The 19,656-nt window shown below is 41.8% G+C and overlaps 1 protein-coding gene across 1 annotated transcript in view; it reads right to left on the bottom strand.

Annotated features, from left to right (window-relative positions):
* Window positions 1-2,645: 2,645 nt before the first annotated feature.
* LOC138853445 (organic cation transporter protein-like) overlaps window positions 2,646-19,656 on the bottom strand; it is a 202,089-nt gene continuing 185,078 nt past the window's right edge. Inside the window, exons 4-6 of the mRNA XM_070090126.1 lie at window positions 10,177-10,435; window positions 8,543-8,639; window positions 2,646-2,745 (exon numbers count right to left, since the gene is read on the bottom strand). Coding sequence (XP_069946227.1) covers window positions 2,646-2,745; window positions 8,543-8,639; window positions 10,177-10,435 — 456 coding nt within the window. The remainder of the gene's footprint in view (window positions 2,746-8,542; window positions 8,640-10,176; window positions 10,436-19,656) is intronic.

Genomic DNA, 19,656 nt, shown 5'->3' with positions numbered 1-19,656 from the left:
TCCAAACAAGTAGGTATATCGTCAGCCATTATCGAATGAAATATGCTGACATAACACCCCGCAGGGGTAATTTATATACTTACAAATTATATTTCTTGACAGCCCATGTTGAGATGGTTTCGACAGCTTCTAGACCTCGTCTGCAGGGGCGGCTGTGTAGACGATTTGCTGTCTTTTATCAGCTAAGTGTTCATATTTAAATTTATAAATTATATCTTAGCTGGTAATGCCAATATCTTCAACAGTAATGAGTCATACTACTGGTAACTGGTACTGGTACTACTGAGATGTTTACACATCTCGGTTCTTATTTTTTTACATACCTTAGTGTTGCAGTCTTACTCTAAGTAAAGAGTTGTGTTTTAGTGTATAACAGGTGCATGACTGGTGACTGCTTGTCACTTTAACAGGTGCATGACTGGTGACTGCTTGTCACTTTAACAGGTGCATGACTGGTGACTGCTTGTCACTTTAACATGATTTATGAGAACAAATAATGAAGAAAATGAAATGTTTTTTTATTACTGTACATCCTTGAGCTTTAATTCTAACCCAGGCAAACACGAGAGTTACTGTAGTCAAGCTGGGCTCCCTGGGTGGCACTTGAGAGATCAAACATGTCGTCCGTTTGAGGCACGGACGTTCATACTACATACATCCTATGCTCCGTGTGTGGCACTTATGTTGTTACCTTAGGGAACTTTGTGCTCCGTGTGTGGTACTTATATTACCTTAGGGAACTTTGTGCTCCGTGTGTGGCACTTGTATTGTGGCCTCACTTAGTTTTCAACATGACTCGCGAAATCCTAATGACACGATTGCAAACAAACCATACCACGGGCTGGGATAGAACCCGCGATCAGAGTGTCTCAAAACTCCAGACCGTCGCGTTAGCCACTAGACCAGCTAGCCACAATAAGATTCGTCCAACTAGGTATATTTCTACGCCATAGGAAGGTTAGCATAGGCACCACTGTGACCACAAATGCAAGTTTTTACAGACGAATCCCCAGTTAGCGTGGCCGTGATGAACTCTAGCTCAAGTCCCCTCAAAGCCGTCAACATGACTTACGAAATCGTAATAACACGATGGCAAACAAACCATACCATGGACGGGGATAGAACCCGCAATCAGAGAGCCCAGTGGCTAACGCAACGGTCTGGAGTTTTGAGACTCTCTGATCGCGGGTTCTCTAAATGGTCCAAGTCGGACCGAAACGTCGTCGTAAGCTTCTCTCTTTTATGTGCGGGTTATTTGTGTATCCCCGTCCGTGGTATGTTTTTTTTTTTTAGTTGTCAACATGTTACCCACAGAGCACCCGTATGAAGCCACAATATGTCATCCACAGAGCACACTTATGAAGCCACAATATGTCATCCACAGAGCACACTTATGAAGCCACAATATGTCATCCACAGAGCACACTTATGAAGCCACAATATGTCATCCACATAGCACACTTATGAAGCCACAATATGTCATCCACAGAGCACCCGTATGAAGCCACAATATGAGTGTCATCGACAGAGCACCCGTATGAAGCCACAATATGAGTGTCATCGACAGAGCACACGCATGAAGCCACAATATGAGTGTCATCGACAGAGCACACGCATGAAGCCACAATATGAGTGTCATCGACAGAGCACCCGTATGAAGCCACAATATGAGTGTCATCGACAGAGCACACGTATGAAGCCACAATATGAGTGTCATCCACAGAGCACACGCATGAAGCCACAATATGAGTGTCATCCACAGAGCAGAGGTTGTCTCATATCACATCATAGGTGTCACTCTCAGTGTGTGGTTACCTTAGGTCACAACATAAGTGTCACTCTCAGACCACAGGTTACCTTAGGTCACAACATAAGTGTCATCCACAGAGCAGAGGTTGTCTCATATCACATCATAGGTGTCACTCTCAGAGCACAGGTTACCTTAGGTCACAACATAAGTGTCACTCTCAGAGCACAGGTTACCTTAGGTCACATCATAGGTGTCACTCTCAGAGCACAGGTTACCTTAGGTCACAACATAAGTGTCACTCTCAGAGCACAGGTTACCTTAGGTCACAACATAAGTGTCACTCTCAGAGCACAGGTTACCTAGGTCACAACATAAGTGTCACTCTCAGAGCACAGGTTACCTTAGGTCACAACATAAGTGTCACTCTCAGAGCACAGGTTACCTTAGGTCACAACATAAGTGTCACTCTCAGAGCACAGGTTACCTTAGTTCACAACGTAAGTGTGGAGAAATTTTCTCCAGGAGGGGGGTATCAGCCCCCTTCAGCCCTTTCAGCCCCTTCAGCCCCTTTCAGCCCTGAGGGGCCAAGCCCTCTCAGAAGGGGCGAGCGTCTTGTTTACTGCTAGAGTGAGTAATTGATCACAGATGCTATGCGACGTAGTCAAGTGACCTCTGCTCCTTGCAGCGGTGTTGCAAAGTGTATTTTTATAAGAGACAGTACATTCTTACTTTAGCAGGACAATTAAGGAAAATCCTGCTCCCACTTTATTACCATAGTAAAGATAGTGTACATTGTTGTCTATGCTTAAGACAGCAAGAAACAAACATTCTGCTTTGCTTCATCGAGGAGGTGACAAGGATGCAAGGTACTAGGTCAGCGTTTTTTTTTTGTGTATTAGGGCAGTGACGGCTTGGGGCGGTATGGCATGGCCAGACTAACTTTGACTCTACTACGAGTGACACTGACGCCAGGATAACCAGCAAAGAACACTGATCTGTGCGTTAGTGTGAATAAAGTGTCTCATAAACCACAATAAACACTTAAGAGAAGTGTGATCAGCTTCTCCAGTGATAACTTTGTGTGAACAATTATTGATGAACAGTGTAACAACGAGTGTTGCGATCCAACAGAGTGTAGTGCGACATTCTTCAAAGAACACTATTCTTCAATCAACTCAACGGATATCCGGGCGTAATTACGGGTCAGATACATATACCCAGGTAAGTGTTCTAACTCGTGATGTACTACTATTGACTGCGCAGTTGAGTATAAATTCGTGAGTTAGAAACTTATCATAAACCCCGGTGATATGCGGACCATTGAGTCCAAACAAGTAAGCACATCGTCAGCCACCAGTGAATGCAATAAGCTGACATAACACCCCCTAGGGGTAATTTATACTTACAAATTATATTTTTTTGACAGCCCATGTTGAGATGGTTTCGACAGCTTCTAGACGTCGTCTGCAGGGGCGGCTGTGTAGACGATTTGCTGTCCTTTATCAGCTAAGTGTTCATATTCAAATTTATAAATTATATCTTAGCTGGTAAGGCCAATATCTTCAACAGAATTGGTCGTGCTCGAACCGGATAAAGACCACAATGTGGTCCAAATATGTTGTACTACAGTGTACAAATAACCTATGAGCCAAGGTCCTTCGAAAAAAGCTGTAAAACTAGTGTTTTACAATATAAATCAGTATAAATGAGTCCCTCCAGACTCAATCACAGAGAATGGGCAGCCAAAAGAAAACGGGCGCTCACCCAGCGTTCACCCAAAAGAAAACGGGCGCTCACCCAGCGGACACCCAAAGAAAACGGGAGCTGGGTGACTCACCCACACCCTGCACCCACTGCTCCAATCTCGAGAAATTGCTGATTAAGACAACAACCCAAGTGATGTTGTTTGTCTGAGTGTATATATACACATAGTGTTTATAATGTTTATAGACAGAAATTAAGAGACAAGATTGTGTTACAGTTTGTTTCTTATAGATCTACCTGTTATATTAAAGGAACTTATATATAAAGTGAAAGCTTTCAAATATATATTAACAGTGAAATTTATATATGTGTAAGTAATATTCACGTGTGATTACAGTTATACAGTGACATTTATAGTGTATAGTGAATGAAGTGTATAACATCGTTATTTACGATTAATCATCGTGGTCAGGCTGACACAGCAAACTCAAGCCATAAACACCAGCCACATGTACTGTGTACCCTTCATGGTCATTGACCCTGAGGTTAAGCTTAGTGGGTCAGTAGTGTCTGACTCGAGTATTGCTGACTTAAGCATAACAAAAACTCAGCTGTCTATAGCAGTACAGTGTTTTTTAAACACTCTAAGTGTGGTGCTAGAATTTTCAGTATACCATTAAAATGGCTTGTTTGAAAACTCAGTTTCAGTCTTTACAGACTAAGATTACACAATTAGAAAATCTAATTTCAGTCTGTATAGGATTAACTCAAGATACAAACATAGATTTTGATGATCTTGAGGTCAAGTTTGAATTATTTACACAACGTATGAAAATAATTAATTCAGACTATACACATTATGAAAATAAATTTCTTGAATCAGATCCATCTGAGGATGAAATTAAAAATGTTTTGGATACTTTTAGTGATCAACAATTAAGGTGGACAGGAGTACAGGCTATCTGCCGCAAAACTCTGTCACAGAGGCCTACTACTAGTGGTCAAACACCTGTTACACCTGTAACAACAAGTGTCCCATTACCAAGCTTACCTACATTGTCATTACCTATTTTCCAAGGTCATAATTATGAAGAATTCATTAGTGGGTTTCAATCCATAGTAAATTCACGAACTGACGTAGATGAGATTGCTAAGTTCAATTATCTTAAATGTCTTGTGAAGGGAGAACCCTATGAACTGATTAAGTCATTTCCGGTGGTTAAAGGTAATTATCAAATAGCCTTACGTGTCTTAACAGACAATTACTTCGATGCTGACAAGGCTAGAGTTAGACATGCAGTCTTAATATCAAGCTTGAAGCCACCCAAACATTGTTTTTCAGACTTACAGGCATTTAGAATTACATTAGACAATAGTCTCAGATCTCTAGGTGCTAAATATGACCTAAGGCAATGTGATTGGTTTATCAGTGGTATTGTACAAGATAAGTTGTCACCACAAACTATTGAACGATTAAATATTATGTTCAATAAACGCTATTTCACTTGTGAAGAAATTAGCAATGGTTTACAAACAATAGTTTCATGCATGCAAGCAACGAGACAAGATGAAAAATCCACAAATCCAGTGGATAATAAACCTTCAACTCAGTATAAAAAGAGTATACCTACTCCCACTAAACCACATAATGGGAAATCCCATATAGGCATTTATCAAGCTGTGAATACAACAGACAGTAAACAAACTGTCACACATAAACGTACTCCAAAATGTGTACTTTGTGATGGAACACATTGGGCACAGTATTGTAGTCAATACACATCAATGGAGGCACGTAAACAACGTGTTCATCAGCTGAAAAGATGCATCAAGTGTTTAGGTGAACACAAGGGAGGAAAATGCTCACTGAAGAAGTGTTTTAAATGCAAGGGTATGCATCATACAGCATTATGCCCAAATACTTTTGCTGAACAGCAGCAGACTTCCACAGAATCAGGAAGTCAACAAGCAACAGCATTAAATGTGAGAGATAAGTTTAAAGCAACTGCTCTCCCGATAGCTCGAGTTGAGTTATCTAATAAATTACACAAAACCAATGTGCTAACACTATTTGATCAAGGCTCACAAAGGTCCTTCATAAGAAGATCAGTGTTGCAGAAACTGAATAAACAACCCTATGCCAAAATACAGTTAGATATAGCTGGTTTTTTCCACAATTCTGGTAAACAGACATATGACCTAGCCAGAATCACTGTTGGTCTAGGAAACAGGAAAAAGACAGTAGAAGCTGTGGTAGTAGATGATTTGCCTAAGTCTGTGCAGATCCAGGGATTAAAAGAAACAGTTGCAGCACTGAAAGCAGCTAAGGTCAAGTTAGCCTGTCCTGACATACAGACGGACACTATTAGTCCAATTGATTTAATCATTGGAAGTGATTATTATCACTGTTTTGTGCAAAATATAGTAAGTAAACATGATGTTCACTTGCTGAAAACAGCAGGAGGCCACATGATATGTGGTCCCATTCCCTCTCAAAGTGGGAAAGAAGCTGATATTGATTCAGTGGAAAATGTACTAGTTACGAGAATAACCGCTGATCATGTACCACAGCAAAAATTATCATTACTGGAAGAAATGAATGAACCAGTTGATAAGTTGTGGGATTTAGATGCGATAGGTATTGATGTAAATAAACCAAGCCCACAAGAGTCTCAGACTTATAACCAATATTTGGACACTGTCAAATATGAAGATGGACAGTATTGGGTTAGGTTACCATGGAAATTAAATCCACCACATCTGCCTAGCAATTATCGCATGGCTTTCGGACAGATGAAAGCACAAATACATGAGCACAGGAAGAATCCAGAGTTACTGACTGTCTATGATAATGTCATACAAGAACAGTTGGACAATAAATTCATTGAGGAAATAGTCGAAGATAAGTTGAAGACAAACGTTCATTATCTCCCGCACCATGGAGTCAGAAAAGATTCTGAAACCACTCCACTACGTGTTGTATATAATTGCAGCGCACGTGCAAATAAAGATGTAGCAAGTCTTAATGACTGTCTGATGACCGGACCCTCACTAACTGAGAAGCTTGGAGACGTGCTTATGAAATTTCGCACAAACCATATGCCTACACGGCTGATATTTCCAAGGCTTTCTTAAGAGTAGGACTACAAGAAATAGATAGAGATTATACTCGATTCTTGTGGCCTGAAAATCCACATGATCCTCAAAGTCCTGTGAAAACTTATTGTTTCAAATCAGTATTATTTGATGCAACATCCCAATATCTTCAACAGTAAGTGTCACTCTCAGAGCACAGGTTACCTTAGGTCACAACATAAGTGTCACTCTCAGAGCACAGGTTACCTTAGGTCACAACATAAGTGTCACTCTCAGAGCACAGGTTACCTTAGGTCACAACATAAGTGTCACTCTCAGAGCACAGGTTACCTTAGGTCACAACATAAGTGTCACTCTCAGAGCACAGGTTACCTTAGGTCACAACATACGTGTCACTCTCACTCTCAGACTCTCAGACCACAGGTTACCTTAGGTCACAACATAAGTGTCACTCTCAGAGCACAGGTTACCTTAGGTCACAACATAAGTGTCACTCTCAGAGCACAGGTTACCTTAGGTCACAACATAAGTGTCACTCTCAGAGCACAGGTTACCTTAGGTCACAACATAAGTGTCACTCTCAGAGCACAGGTTACCTTAGGTCACAACATAAGTGTCACTCTCAGAGCACAGGTTACCTTAGGTCACAACATAAGTGTCACTCTCAGAGCACAGGTTACCTTAGGTCACAACATAAGTGTCACTCTCAGAGCACAGGTTACCTTAGGTCACAACATAAGTGTCTCAGAGCACAGGTTACCTTAGGTCACAACATAAGTGCCACTCTCAGAGCACAGGTTACCTTAGGTCACAACATAAGTGCCACTCTCAGAGCACAGGTCCTTAGGTCACAACATAAGTGTCACTCTCAGAGCACAGGTTACCTTAGGTCACAACATAAGTGTCACTCTCAGAGCACAGGTTACCTTAGGTCACAACATAAGTGTCACTCTCAGAGCACAGGTTACCTTAGGTCACAACATAAGTGCCACTCTCAGAGCACAGGTTACCTTAGGTCACAACATAAGTGCCACTCTCAGAGCACAGGTTACCTTAGGTCACAACATAAGTGTCACTCTCAGAGCACAGGTTACCTTAGGTCACAACATAAGTGTCACTCTCAGAGCACAGGTTACCTTAGGTCACAACATAAGTGCCACTCTCAGAGCACAGGTTACCTTAGGTCACAACATAAGTGTCACTCTCAGAGCACAGGTTACCTTAGGTCACAACATAAGTGTCACTCTCAGAGCACAGGTTACCTTAGGTCACAACATAAGTGTCACTCTCAGAGCACAGGTTACCTTAGGTCACAACATAAGTGTCACTCTCAGAGCACAGGTTACCTTAGGTCACAACATAAGTGTCACTCTCAGAGCACAGGTTACCTTAGGTCACAACATAAGTGTCACTCTCAGAGCACAGGTTACCTTAGGTCACAACATAAGTGTCACTCTCAGAGCACAGGTTACCTTAGGTCACAACATAAGTGCCACTCTCAGAGCACAGGTTACCTTAGGTCACAACATAAGTGCCACTCTCAGAGCACAGGTTACCTTAGGTCACAACATAAGTGCCACTCTCAGAGCACAGGTTACCTTAGGTCACAACATAAGTGCCACTCTCAGAGCACAGGTTACCTTAGGTCACAACATAAGTGCCACTCTCAGAGCACAGGTTACCTTAGGTCACAACATAAGTGCCACTCTCAGAGCACAGGTTACCTTAGGTCACAACATAAGTGCCACTCTCAGAGCACAGGTTACCTTAGGTCACAACATAAGTGTCACTCTCAGAGCACAGGTTACCTTAGGTCACAACATAAGTGTCACTCTCAGAGCACAGGTTACCTTAGGTCACAACATAAGTGCCACTCTCAGAGCACAGGTTACCTTAGGTCACAACATAAGTGTCACTCTCAGAGCACAGGTTACCTTAGGTCACAACATAAGTGCCACTCTCAGAGCACAAGGTCAGATGTCTTACGCTTACTGTCCTGGCAAGAGATTATTACGCCACTGGATTTGACAAAATAATTTATGACTAAAGGTTGCAAATGCATAATGTACTAAATTAAACTTAGTTTGTGCTGTTAATTACAAAGGTAAACACAGGAACAAAATCATATGAAACGTGACATGTGAATAAATTCCCAATTTCACAATTCTATATGCTGTAAATACCTATTACTGAATATCCCTTCTATCATATATCTTTCTTATAATATTCATATTTTACGTTATTTATAGAACAGCTCATGAGTTTTGGATGAAAAGAACATAAAAACATAACAAATCTTATGTGTAAAGATTGGAAGCAACACTAAGCCTAGTCATGGCCAGTGTTGAAAAGTGGTTGAGGCAGCCGATAATGGAGGTCGTTTACCTTCTATTTTCATTTTATTTCATCACGGATTCCTGGCGTTATGGTCATTTTTTGTATTTAAAACTTAGTGAAGTCTTAAGGGGATCTGAAGTGTCATTTACGGCATCCATTTCTGGGAGAAATTACCTTCACCATCCCTGTTGATGCAGCATCCGTAATTTTCTTCAGAACCTCTTAACATGAGAGAGCTGCCTTGGTTCCTGAAGACTTATCTTCACCGGTAGATGTTATGCAGGTTGATACAACTCCCACGTTCATCCAGTCACAATTAACCAGCAATTAAAATTATGGTGGAAAACTCCCTTGTATCCTCTTAAACACTGCTGGCCAGCTGAATAACTATCATGTTAGATTAGTATACTGAATATTTTGCCTCTTGATCCATACACAGCAACTTCTCCATGTCCATCATTTAAGATCTTGGATCATGACACTACGTGCCATTATGGTTCCCATCAAGGTCTTTAGTAAACCCTCGTGGTTGCTCACAAGCACACGCTCACTAATATATTATGCCCACACATAAAAGAGAGAAGCTTACGACGACGTTTCGGTCCGACTTGGACCGAAACGTCGTCGTAAGCTTCTCTCTTTTATGTGCGGGTTATTTGTGTATCGTTCCAGTCACGGTATTGTGCCTTTTTGTTATTTATTTATATATTATGCCCCATACACCTCGTCGTGTTCAACAATCAAATCGTCACGAAGTTGTTTTTTCATGGTCTAGGTACGAATAAAACAAACAGGCAGGATGGGTGGGCGAGGAGATCCAGTCTGGTCTGCTCTTGCTACCTAGAAATCCTAATAATCACCTTAGACCAAATTTAATTTATTGTTGTATTTTATTTTTTGGGAAGTGTTAAACCCATAAGTATTTATGACAATCTAATTTAAAATAATTTATTGTAAATAACAAAAAGGTGTAATACAATAACTGGAATGCACAAATAACCCGCCGGTTATTTATGTAAGAGTTACTGTATCAGGTACTGTGTAATATTTCATTTAATTAACATTGCCATTAATTTTGCAGATATTATTCAATCTGTGTTGTAGAATTTTGAAGATTTTAAAGGAAAAAATAAAGAGTTATTAACATCAGAAAAACTTTACAAATGCAAAAATATTTACAGATTAATTAGTAAAATAAAAATAATAATATAGAGTTACTAAAACAAGACATAAATATCTCCGTATTAAATGTAGTAGTTGATAAAGAACAGATGAAAGCGAGTACTTACCGAGGACAAATGTAACCTGGAAGAGGCCAACACCTCCAGCACCAGTGAAGAAACGCATCAAGAGGAACATGTAGTAGTTAGGAGAGACTGCACTCAGGACTCCACCACTACCAAGCAGAAGTACTGCAACCAGGATTCCTTTTTTTCTTCCAAAGCGATCAGCAAAATCTCCAATAACAATAGCACCAACTAGCATGCCAATCATGTAGACCGAGCCAGCTAGAGGACCAAGCCAAGCTCTGTCACACGTTAAGTCAAACTGCCGAAATAATAAATCATTAATAACACACAATATAATAATTAGTCTTAAGTTAAAATAGAATCTATACTTACAGAGACTTACCAACTGTTTTTATTCAGGAAATAAAAGGTTATCGTTAATCAAATCACAAGACGGGTAGGGATCGAACCCATGGCAGGCAAGCAGTGAAGCTCACAAGTGTGTTAACCCTGAACCAGCTTGTTCTTGTAATTGTCACCCAGCATAGAATACTTTCATACACCATACGAAGGTTAGCATGGGCCACCACTGTGACCACAAATACAAGCTTTCACTGACAAATCCCACACTAACGTGACTATTGCACTCATTAGCTCACGTTCGTTCAAAGCGGCCTTAATGACTCACGAAAATTTAATAACACGGAAGCAAACTCTCAGATCAGGTGGGGATCAAACCTGTGACAGGTGACCCGTAAAACTCACAGATCTTTGTGTTAAGCACTGGACCAACTGCGTCTAACTAGGTATATTTGTAAACACCTCAGGGATTTGTTCGTAATTGTATAAACAGAGTCGGACTGCAGAAAAAAATCTAAAATTAAAAATAAAAATATGGCCTAAAGTAACATACAATTACATTAACTACTACAACCGGTAGTTGCAAAAAATTACTTCGTTTTACAGACTTTTCTGGTACAGTAACTGAATTAACTTTTTATACTTCATTTTTATACACAATATTCCCCACAGCTGATGTTGTATTCTCTATCACCTCTCAGTGTTCTATTCTCTCTCGCCTCTCAATGTTGTATTCTCTCTCTCGCCTCTCAATGTTGTATTCTCTCTCTCGCCTCTCAATGTTGTATTCTCTCTCTCGCCTCTCAATGTTGTATTCTCTCTCTCGCCTCTCAATGTTGTATTCTCTCTCTCGCCTCTCAATGTTGTATTCTCTCTCTCGCCTCTCAATGTTGTATTCTCTCTCTCGCCTCTCAATGTTGTATTCTCTCTCGCCTCTCAATGTTGTATTCTCTCTCTCGCCTCTCAATGTTGTATTCTCTCTCGCCTCTCAATATTGTACTCTCCCTCGCCTCTCAATGTTGTATTCTCTCTCTCGCCTCTCAATGTTGTATTCTCTCTCTCGCCTCTCAATGTTGTATTCTCTCTCGCCTCTCAATATTGTACTCTCCCTCGCCTCTCAATGTTGTATTCTCTCTCTCGCCTCTCAATGTTGTATTCTCTCTCTCGCCTCTCAATGTTGTATTCTCTCTCTCGCCTCTCAATGTTGTATTCTCTCTCGCCTCTCAATGTTGTATTCTCTCTCTCGCCTCTCAATGTTGTATTCTCTCTCTCGCCTCTCAATGTTGTATTCTCTCTCTCGCCTCTCAATGTTGTATTCTCTCTCTCGCCTCTCAATGTTGTATTCTCTCTCTCGCCTCTCAATGTTGTATTCTCTCTCTCGCCTCTCAATGTTGTATTCTCTCTCTCGCCTCTCAATGTTGTATTCTCTCTCTCGCCTCTCAATGTTGTATTCTCCCTCGCCTCTCAATGTTGTATTCTCTCTCTCGCCTCTCAATGTTGTATTCTCCCTCGCCTCTCAATGTTGTATTCTCTCTCTCGCCTCTCAATGTTGTATTCTCTCTCTCGCCTCTCAATGTTGTATTCTCTCTCGCCTCTCAATGTTGTATTCTCTCTCGCCTCTCAATGTTGTATTCTCTCTCTCGCCTCTCAATGTTGTATTCTCTCTCTCGCCTCTCAATGTTGTATTCTCTCTCTCGCCTCTCAATGTTGTATTCTCTCTCTCGCCTCTCAATATTGTACTCTCCCTCGCCTCTCAATGTTGTATTCTCTCTCGCCTCTCAATATTGTATTCTCTCTCTCGCCTCTCAATGTTGTATTCTCTCTCGCCTCTCAATATTGTATTCTCTCTCTCGCCTCTCAATGTTGTATTCTCTCTCGCCTCTCAATATTGTATTCTCTCTCTCGCCTCTCAATGTTGTATTCTCTCTCGCCTCTCAATGTTGTATTCTCTCTCTCGCCTCTCAATGTTGTATTCTCTCTCGCCTCTCAATGTTGTATTCTCTCTCGCCTCTCAATGTTGTATTCTCTCTCTCGCCTCTCAATGTTGTATTCTCTCTCGCCTCTCAATGTTGTATTCTCTCTCGCCTCTCAATATTGTACTCTCCCTCGCCTCTCAATATTGTATTCTCTCTCTCGCCTCTCAATGTTGTATTCTCTCTCGCCTCTCAATATTGTATTCTCTCTCTCGCCTCTCAATGTTGTATTCTCTCTCGCCTCTCAATGTTGTATTCTCTCTCTCGCCTCTCAATGTTGTATTCTCTCTCTCGCCTCTCAATGTTGTATTCTCTCTCTCGCCTCTCAATGTTGTATTCTCTCTCTCGCCTCTCAATGTTGTATTCTCTCTCTCGCCTCTCAATGTTGTATTCTCTCTCTCGCCTCTCAATGTTGTATTCTCTCTCTCGCCTCTCAATGTTGTATTCTCTCTCTCGCCTCTCAATGTTGTATTCTCTCTCTCGCCTCTCAATGTTGTATTCTCTCTCTCGCCTCTCAATGTTGTATTCTCTCTCTCGCCTCTCAATGTTGTATTCTCTCTCTCGCCTCTCAATGTTGTATTCTCTCTCTCGCCTCTCAATGTTGTATTCTCTCTCTCGCCTCTCAATGTTGTATTCTCTCTCTCGCCTCTCAATGTTGTATTCTCTCTCTCGCCTCTCAATGTTGTATTCTCTCTCTCGCCTCTCAATGTTGTATTCTCTCTCGCCTCTCAATGTTGTATTCTCTCTCTCGCCTCTCAATGTTGTATTCTCTCTCGCCTCTCAATGTTGTATTCTCTCTCTCGCCTCTCAATGTTGTATTCTCTCTCTCGCCTCTCAATGTTGTATTCTCTCTCGCCTCTCAATGTTGTATTCTCTCTCGCCTCTCAATGTTGTATTCTCTCTCTCGCCTCTCAATGTTGTATTCTCTCTCTCGCCTCTCAATGTTGTATTCTCTCTCGCCTCTCAATGTTGTATTCTCTCTCTCGCCTCTCAATGTTGTATTCTCTCTCGCCTCTCAATGTTGTATTCTCTCTCTCGCCTCTCAATGTTGTATTCTCTCTCGCCTCTCAATATTGTATTCTCTCTCTCGCCTCTCAATGTTGTATTCTCTCTCGCCTCTCAATGTTGTATTCTCTCTCGCCTCTCAATGTTGTATTCTCTCTCTCGCCTCTCAATGTTGTATTCTCTCTCGCCTCTCAATGTTGTATTCTCTCTCTCGCCTCTCAATGTTGTATTCTCTCTCTCGCCTCTCAATGTTGTATTCTCTCTCTCGCCTCTCAATGTTGTATTCTCTCTCGCCTCTCAATGTTGTATTCTCTCTCTCGCCTCTCAATGTTGTATTCTCTCTCGCCTCTCAATGTTGTATTCTCTCTCGCCTCTCAATGTTGTATTCTCTCTCTCGCCTCTCAATGTTGTATTCTCTCTCGCCTCTCAATATTGTATTCTCTCTCTCGCCTCTCAATGTTGTATTCTCTCTCTCGCCTCTCAATGTTGTATTCTCTCTCTCGCCTCTCAATGTTGTATTCTCTCTCGCCTCTCAATATTGTATTCTCTCTCTCGCCTCTCAATGTTGTATTCTCTCTCGCCTCTCAATGTTGTATTCTCTCTCGCCTCTCAATGTTGTATTCTCTCTCTCTCAATGTTGTATTCCTCTCAATGTTGTATTCTCTCTCGCCTCTCAATATTGTATTCTCTCTCTCGCCTCTCAATGTTGTATTCTCTCTCGCCTCTCAATGTTGTATTCTCTCTCGCCTCTCAATGTTGTATTCTCTCTCTCGCCTCTCAATGTTGTATTCTCTCTCGCCTCTCAATATTGTATTCTCTCTCTCGCCTCTCAATGTTGTATTCTCTCTCGCCTCTCAATATTGTATTCTCTCTCTCGCCTCTCAATGTTGTATTCTCTCTCGCCTCTCAATATTGTATTCTCTCTCTCGCCTCTCAATGTTGTATTCTCTCTCGCCTCTCAATATTGTATTCTCTCTCTCGCCTCTCAATGTTGTATTCTCTCTCGCCTCTCAATATTGTATTCTCTCTCTCGCCTCTCAATGTTGTATTCTCTCTCGCCTCTCAATATTGTATTCTCTCTCTCGCCTCTCAATGTTGTATTCTCTCTCTCGCCTCTCAATGTTGTATTCTCTCTCGCCTCTCAATATTGTATTCTCTCTCTCGCCTCTCAATGTTGTATTCTCTCTCGCCTCTCAATATTGTATTCTCTCCCTCGCCTCTCAATGTTGTATTCTCTCTCAATGTTGTATTCTCTCTCTCGCCTCTCAATGTTGTATTCTCTCTCTCGCCTCTCAATGTTGTATTCTCTCTCTCGCCTCTCAATGTTGTATTCTCTCTCTCGCCTCTCAATGTTGTATTCTCTCTCGCCTCTCAATGTTGTATTCTCTCTCTCGCCTCTCAATGTTGTATTCTCTCTCTCGCCTCTCAATGTTGTATTCTCTCTCTCGCCTCTCAATGTTGTATTCTCTCTCTCGCCTCTCAATGTTGTATTCTCTCTCTCGCCTCTCAATGTTGTATTCTCTCTCTCGCCTCTCAATGTTGTATTCTCTCTCTCGCCTCTCAATGTTGTATTCTCTCTCTCGCCTCTCAATGTTGTATTCTCTCTCTCGCCTCTCAATGTTGTATTCTCTCTCTCGCCTCTCAATGTTGTATTCTCTCTCTCGCCTCTCAATGTTGTATTCTCTCTCTCGCCTCTCAATGTTGTATTCTCTCTCTCGCCTCTCAATGTTGTATTCTCTCTCTCGCCTCTCAATGTTGTATTCTCTCTCGCCTCTCAATGTTGTATTCTCTCTCTCGCCTCTCAATGTTGTATTCTCTCTCGCCTCTCAATGTTGTATTCTCTCTCGCCTCTCAATATTGCCTCTCAATGTTGTATTCTCTCTCGCCTCGCCTCTCAATGTTGTATTCTCTCTCGCCTCTCAATGTATTCTCTCTCGCCTCTCAATGTTGTATTCTCTCTCTCGCCTCTCAATGTTGTATTCTCTCTCGCCTCTCAATGTTGTATTCTCTCTCTCGCCTCTCAATGTTGTATTCTCTCTCGCCTCTCAATGTTGTATTCTCTCTCGCCTCTCAATATTGTATTCTCTCTCTCGCCTCTCAATGTTGTATTCTCTCTCTCGCCTCTCAATGTTGTATTCTCTCTCGCCTCTCAATATTGTATTCTCTCTCTCGCCTCTCAATGTTGTATTCTCTCTCGCCTCTCAATATTGTATTCTCTCTCGCCTCTCAATGTTGTATTCTCTCTCTCGCCTCTCAATGTTGTATTCTCTCTCTCGCCTCTCAATGTTGTATTCTCTCTCTCGCCTCTCAATGTTGTATTCTCTCTCTCGCTCTCAATGTTGTATTCTCTCTCTCGCCTCTCAATGTTGTATTCTCTCTCTCGCCTCTCAATGTTGTATTCTCTCTCTCGCCTCTCAATGTTGTATTCTCTCTCTCGCCTCTCAATGTTGTATTCTCTCTCTCGCCTCTCAATGTTGTATTCTCTCTCTCGCCTCTCAATGTTGTATTCTCTCTCTCGCCTCTCAATGTTGTATTCTCTCTCGCCTCTCAATGTTGTATTCTCTCTCTCGCCTCTCAATGTTGTATTCTCTCTCTCGCCTCTCAATGTTGTATTCTCTCTCTCGCCTCTCAATGTTGTATTCTCTCTCGCCTCTCAATATTGTATTCTCTCTCTCGCCTCTCAATGTTGTATTCTCTCTCTCTCAATGTTGTATTCTATCTCGCCTCTCAATGTTGTATTCTATCTCGCCTCTCAATGTTGTATTCTATCTCGCCTCTCAATGTTGTATTCTATCTCGCCTCTCAATGTTGTATTCTATCTCGCCTCTCAATGTTGTATTCTATCTCGCCTCTCAATGTTGTATTCTATCTCGCCTCTCAATGTTGTATTCTCTCTCGCCTCTCAATGTTGTATTCTCCCTCGCCTCTCAATGTTGTATTCTCTCTCGCCTCTCAATATTGTATTCTCTCTCTCGCCTCTCAATGTTGTATTCTCTCTCGCCTCTCAATGTTGTATTCTCTCTCGCCTCTCAGTGTTGTATTCTCAATGTTGTATTCTCTCTCGCCTCTCAATGCTCTCTCAATGTTGTATTCTCTCTCTCTCAATATTGTACTCTCCCTCGCCTCTCAATGTTGTATTCTCACTCGCCTCTCAATGCTCTCTCTCGCGTCACAATGTTGTATTCTCTCTCTCGCCTCTCAATGTTGTATTCTCTCTCTCGCCTCTCAATGTTGTATTCTCTCTCTCGCCTCTCAATGTTGTATTCTCTCTCGCCTCTCAATGTTGTATTCTCTCTCTCGCCTCTCAATGTTGTATTCTCTCTCTCGCCTCTCAATGTTGTATTCTCTCTCTCGCCTCTCAATGTTGTATTCTCTCTCGCCTCTCAATGTTGTATTCTCTCTCGCCTCTCAATGTTGTATTCTCTCTCTCCTCTCAATGTTGTATTCTCTCTCTCGCCTCTCAATGTTGTATTCTCTCTCTCGCCTCTCAATGTTGTATTCTCTCTCTCGCCTCTCAATGTTGTATTCTCTCTCTCGCCTCTCAATGTTGTATTCTCTCTCTCGCCTCTCAATGTTGTATTCTCTCTCTCGCCTCTCAATGTTGTATTCTCTCTCTCGCCTCTCAATGTTGTATTCTCTCTCGTTGTATTCCTCTCAATGTTGTATTCTCTCTCGCCTCTCAATGTTGTATTCTCTCTCTCGCCTCTCAATGTTGTATTCTCTCTCTCGCCTCTCAAAGTTGTAATCTCTCTCAATGTTGTATTCTCTCTCTCGCCTCTCAATGTTGTATTCTCTCTCTCGTTGTATTCTCTCTCAATGTTGTATTCTCTCTCTCGCCTCTCAATGTTGTATTCTCTCTCTCGCCTCTCAATGTTGTATTCTCTCTCTCTCAATGTTGTATTCTCTCTCTCGCCTCTCAATGTTGTATTCTCTCTCTCGCCTCTCAATGTTGTATTCTCTCTCTCGCCTCTCAATGTTGTATTCTCTCTCTCGCCTCTCAATGTTGTATTCTCTCTCTCCTCTCAATGTTGTATTCTCTCTCTCCTCTCAATGTTGTATTCTCTCTCTCGCCTCTCAATGTTGTATTCTCTCTCTCGCCTCTCAATGTTGTATTCTCTCTCGCCTCTCGCCTCTCAATGTTGTATTCTCTCTCTCCTCTCAATGTTGTATTCTCTCTCTCGCCTCTCAATGTTGTATTCTCTCTCTCGCCTCTCAATGTTGTATTCTCTCTCTCGCCTCTCAATGTTGTATTCTCTCTCTCCCCTCTCAATGTTGTATTCTCTCTCTCTCAATGTTGTATTCTCTCTCAATGTTGTATTCTCTCTCTCGCCTCTCAATGTTGTATTCTCTCTCTCGCCTCTCAATGTTGTATTCTCTCTCGCCTCTCAATGTTGTATTCTCTCTCTCGCCTCTCAATGTTGTATTCTCTCTCTCGCCTCTCAATGTTGTATTCTCTCTCTCGCCTCTCAATGTTGTATTCTCTCTCTCGCCTCTCAATGTTGTATTCTCTCTCTCGCCTCTCAATGTTGTATTCTCTCTCGCCTCTCAATGTTGTATTCTCTCTCGCCTCTCAATGTTGTATTCTCTCTCTCGCCTCTCAATGTTGTATTCTCTCTCTCGCCTCTCAATGTTGTATTCTCTCTCTCTCAATGCCTCTCAATGTTGTATTCTCTCTCTCCACTCAATGTTTTATTCCTCTCTCGCCTCTCAATGTTGTATTCTCTCTCTCGCCTCTCAATGTTGTATTCTCTCTCTCGCCTCTCAATGTTGTATTCTCTCTCGCCTCTCAATGTTGTATTCTCTCTCGCCTCTCAATGTTGTATTCTCTCTCTCGCCTCTCAATGTTGTATTCTCTCTCTCGCCTCTCAATGTTGTATTCTCTCTCGCCTCTCAATGTTGTATTCTCTCTCGCCTCTCAATGTTGTATTCTCTCTCTCGCCTCTCAATGTTGTATTCTCTCTCTCGCCTCTCAATGTTGTATTCTCTCTCTCGCCTCTCAATGTTGTATTCTCTCTCGCCTCTCAATGTTGTATTCTCTCTCAATGTTGTATTCTCTCTCTCTCAATGTTGTATTCTCTCTCAATGTTGTATTCTCTCTCTCGCCTCTCAATGTTGTATTCTCTCTCGCCTCTCAATGTTGTATTCTCTCTCTCAATGTTGTATTCTCTCTCTCGCCTCTCAATATTGTATTCTCTCTCTCGCCTCTCAATGTTGTATTCTCTCTCGCCTCTCAATGTTGTATTCTCTCTCGCCTCTCAATGTTGTATTCTCTCTCTCCTCTCAATGTTGTATTCTCTCTCTCGCCTCTCAATGTTGTATTCTCTCTCTCGCCTCTCAATGTTGTATTCTCTCTCTCGCCTCTCAATGTTGTATTCTCTCTCTCGCCTCTCAATGTTGTATTCTCTCTCTCGCCTCTCAATGTTGTATTCTCTCTCTCGCCTCTCAATGTTGTATTCTCTCTCTCGCCTCTCAATGTGGTATTCTCTCTCTCTCAATGTTGTATTCTCTCTCAATGTTGTATTCTCTCTCTCGCCTCTCAATGTTGTATTCTCTCTCTCGCCTCTCAATGTTGTATTCTCTCTCTCGCCTCTCAATGTTGTATTCTCTCTCTCGCCTCTCAATGTTGTATTCTCTCTCTCGCCTCTCAATGTTGTATTCTCTCTCTCGCCTCTCAATGTTGTATTCTCTCTCTCGCCTCTCAATGTTGTATTCTCTCTCTCGTTGTATTCTCTCTCAATGTTGTATTCTCTCTCTCGCCTCTCAATGTTGTATTCTCTCTCTCTCAATGCCTCTCAATGTTGTATTCTCTCTCAATGTTGTATTCTCTCTCAATGTTGTATTCTCTCTCTCGCCTCTCAATGTTGTATTCTCTCTCTCGCCTCTCAATGTTGTATTCCTCTCAATGTTGTATTCTCTCTCTCCCTCTCAATGTTGTATTCTCTCTCTCGCCTCTCAATGTTGTATTCTCTCTCTCGCCTCTCAATGTTGTATTCTCTCTCGCCTCTCAATGTTGTATTCTCTCTCACCTCGCCTCTCAATGTTGTATTCTCTCTCTCGCCTCTCAATGTTGTATTCTCTCTCTCGCCTCTCAATGTTGTATTCTCTCTCTCGCCTCTCAATGTTGTATTCTCTCTCTCGCCTCTCAATGTTGTATTCTCTCTCTCGCCTCTCAATGTTGTATTCTCTCTCTCGCCTCTCAATG

Source organism: Cherax quadricarinatus, chromosome 30 (genome assembly GCF_038502225.1).
Source record: "Cherax quadricarinatus isolate ZL_2023a chromosome 30, ASM3850222v1, whole genome shotgun sequence".
Taxonomy (NCBI): domain Eukaryota; kingdom Metazoa; phylum Arthropoda; class Malacostraca; order Decapoda; family Parastacidae; genus Cherax; species Cherax quadricarinatus.
Note: the sequence above shows the minus strand (reverse complement) of the source record. Positions and strands in the feature narration are given on the sequence as shown.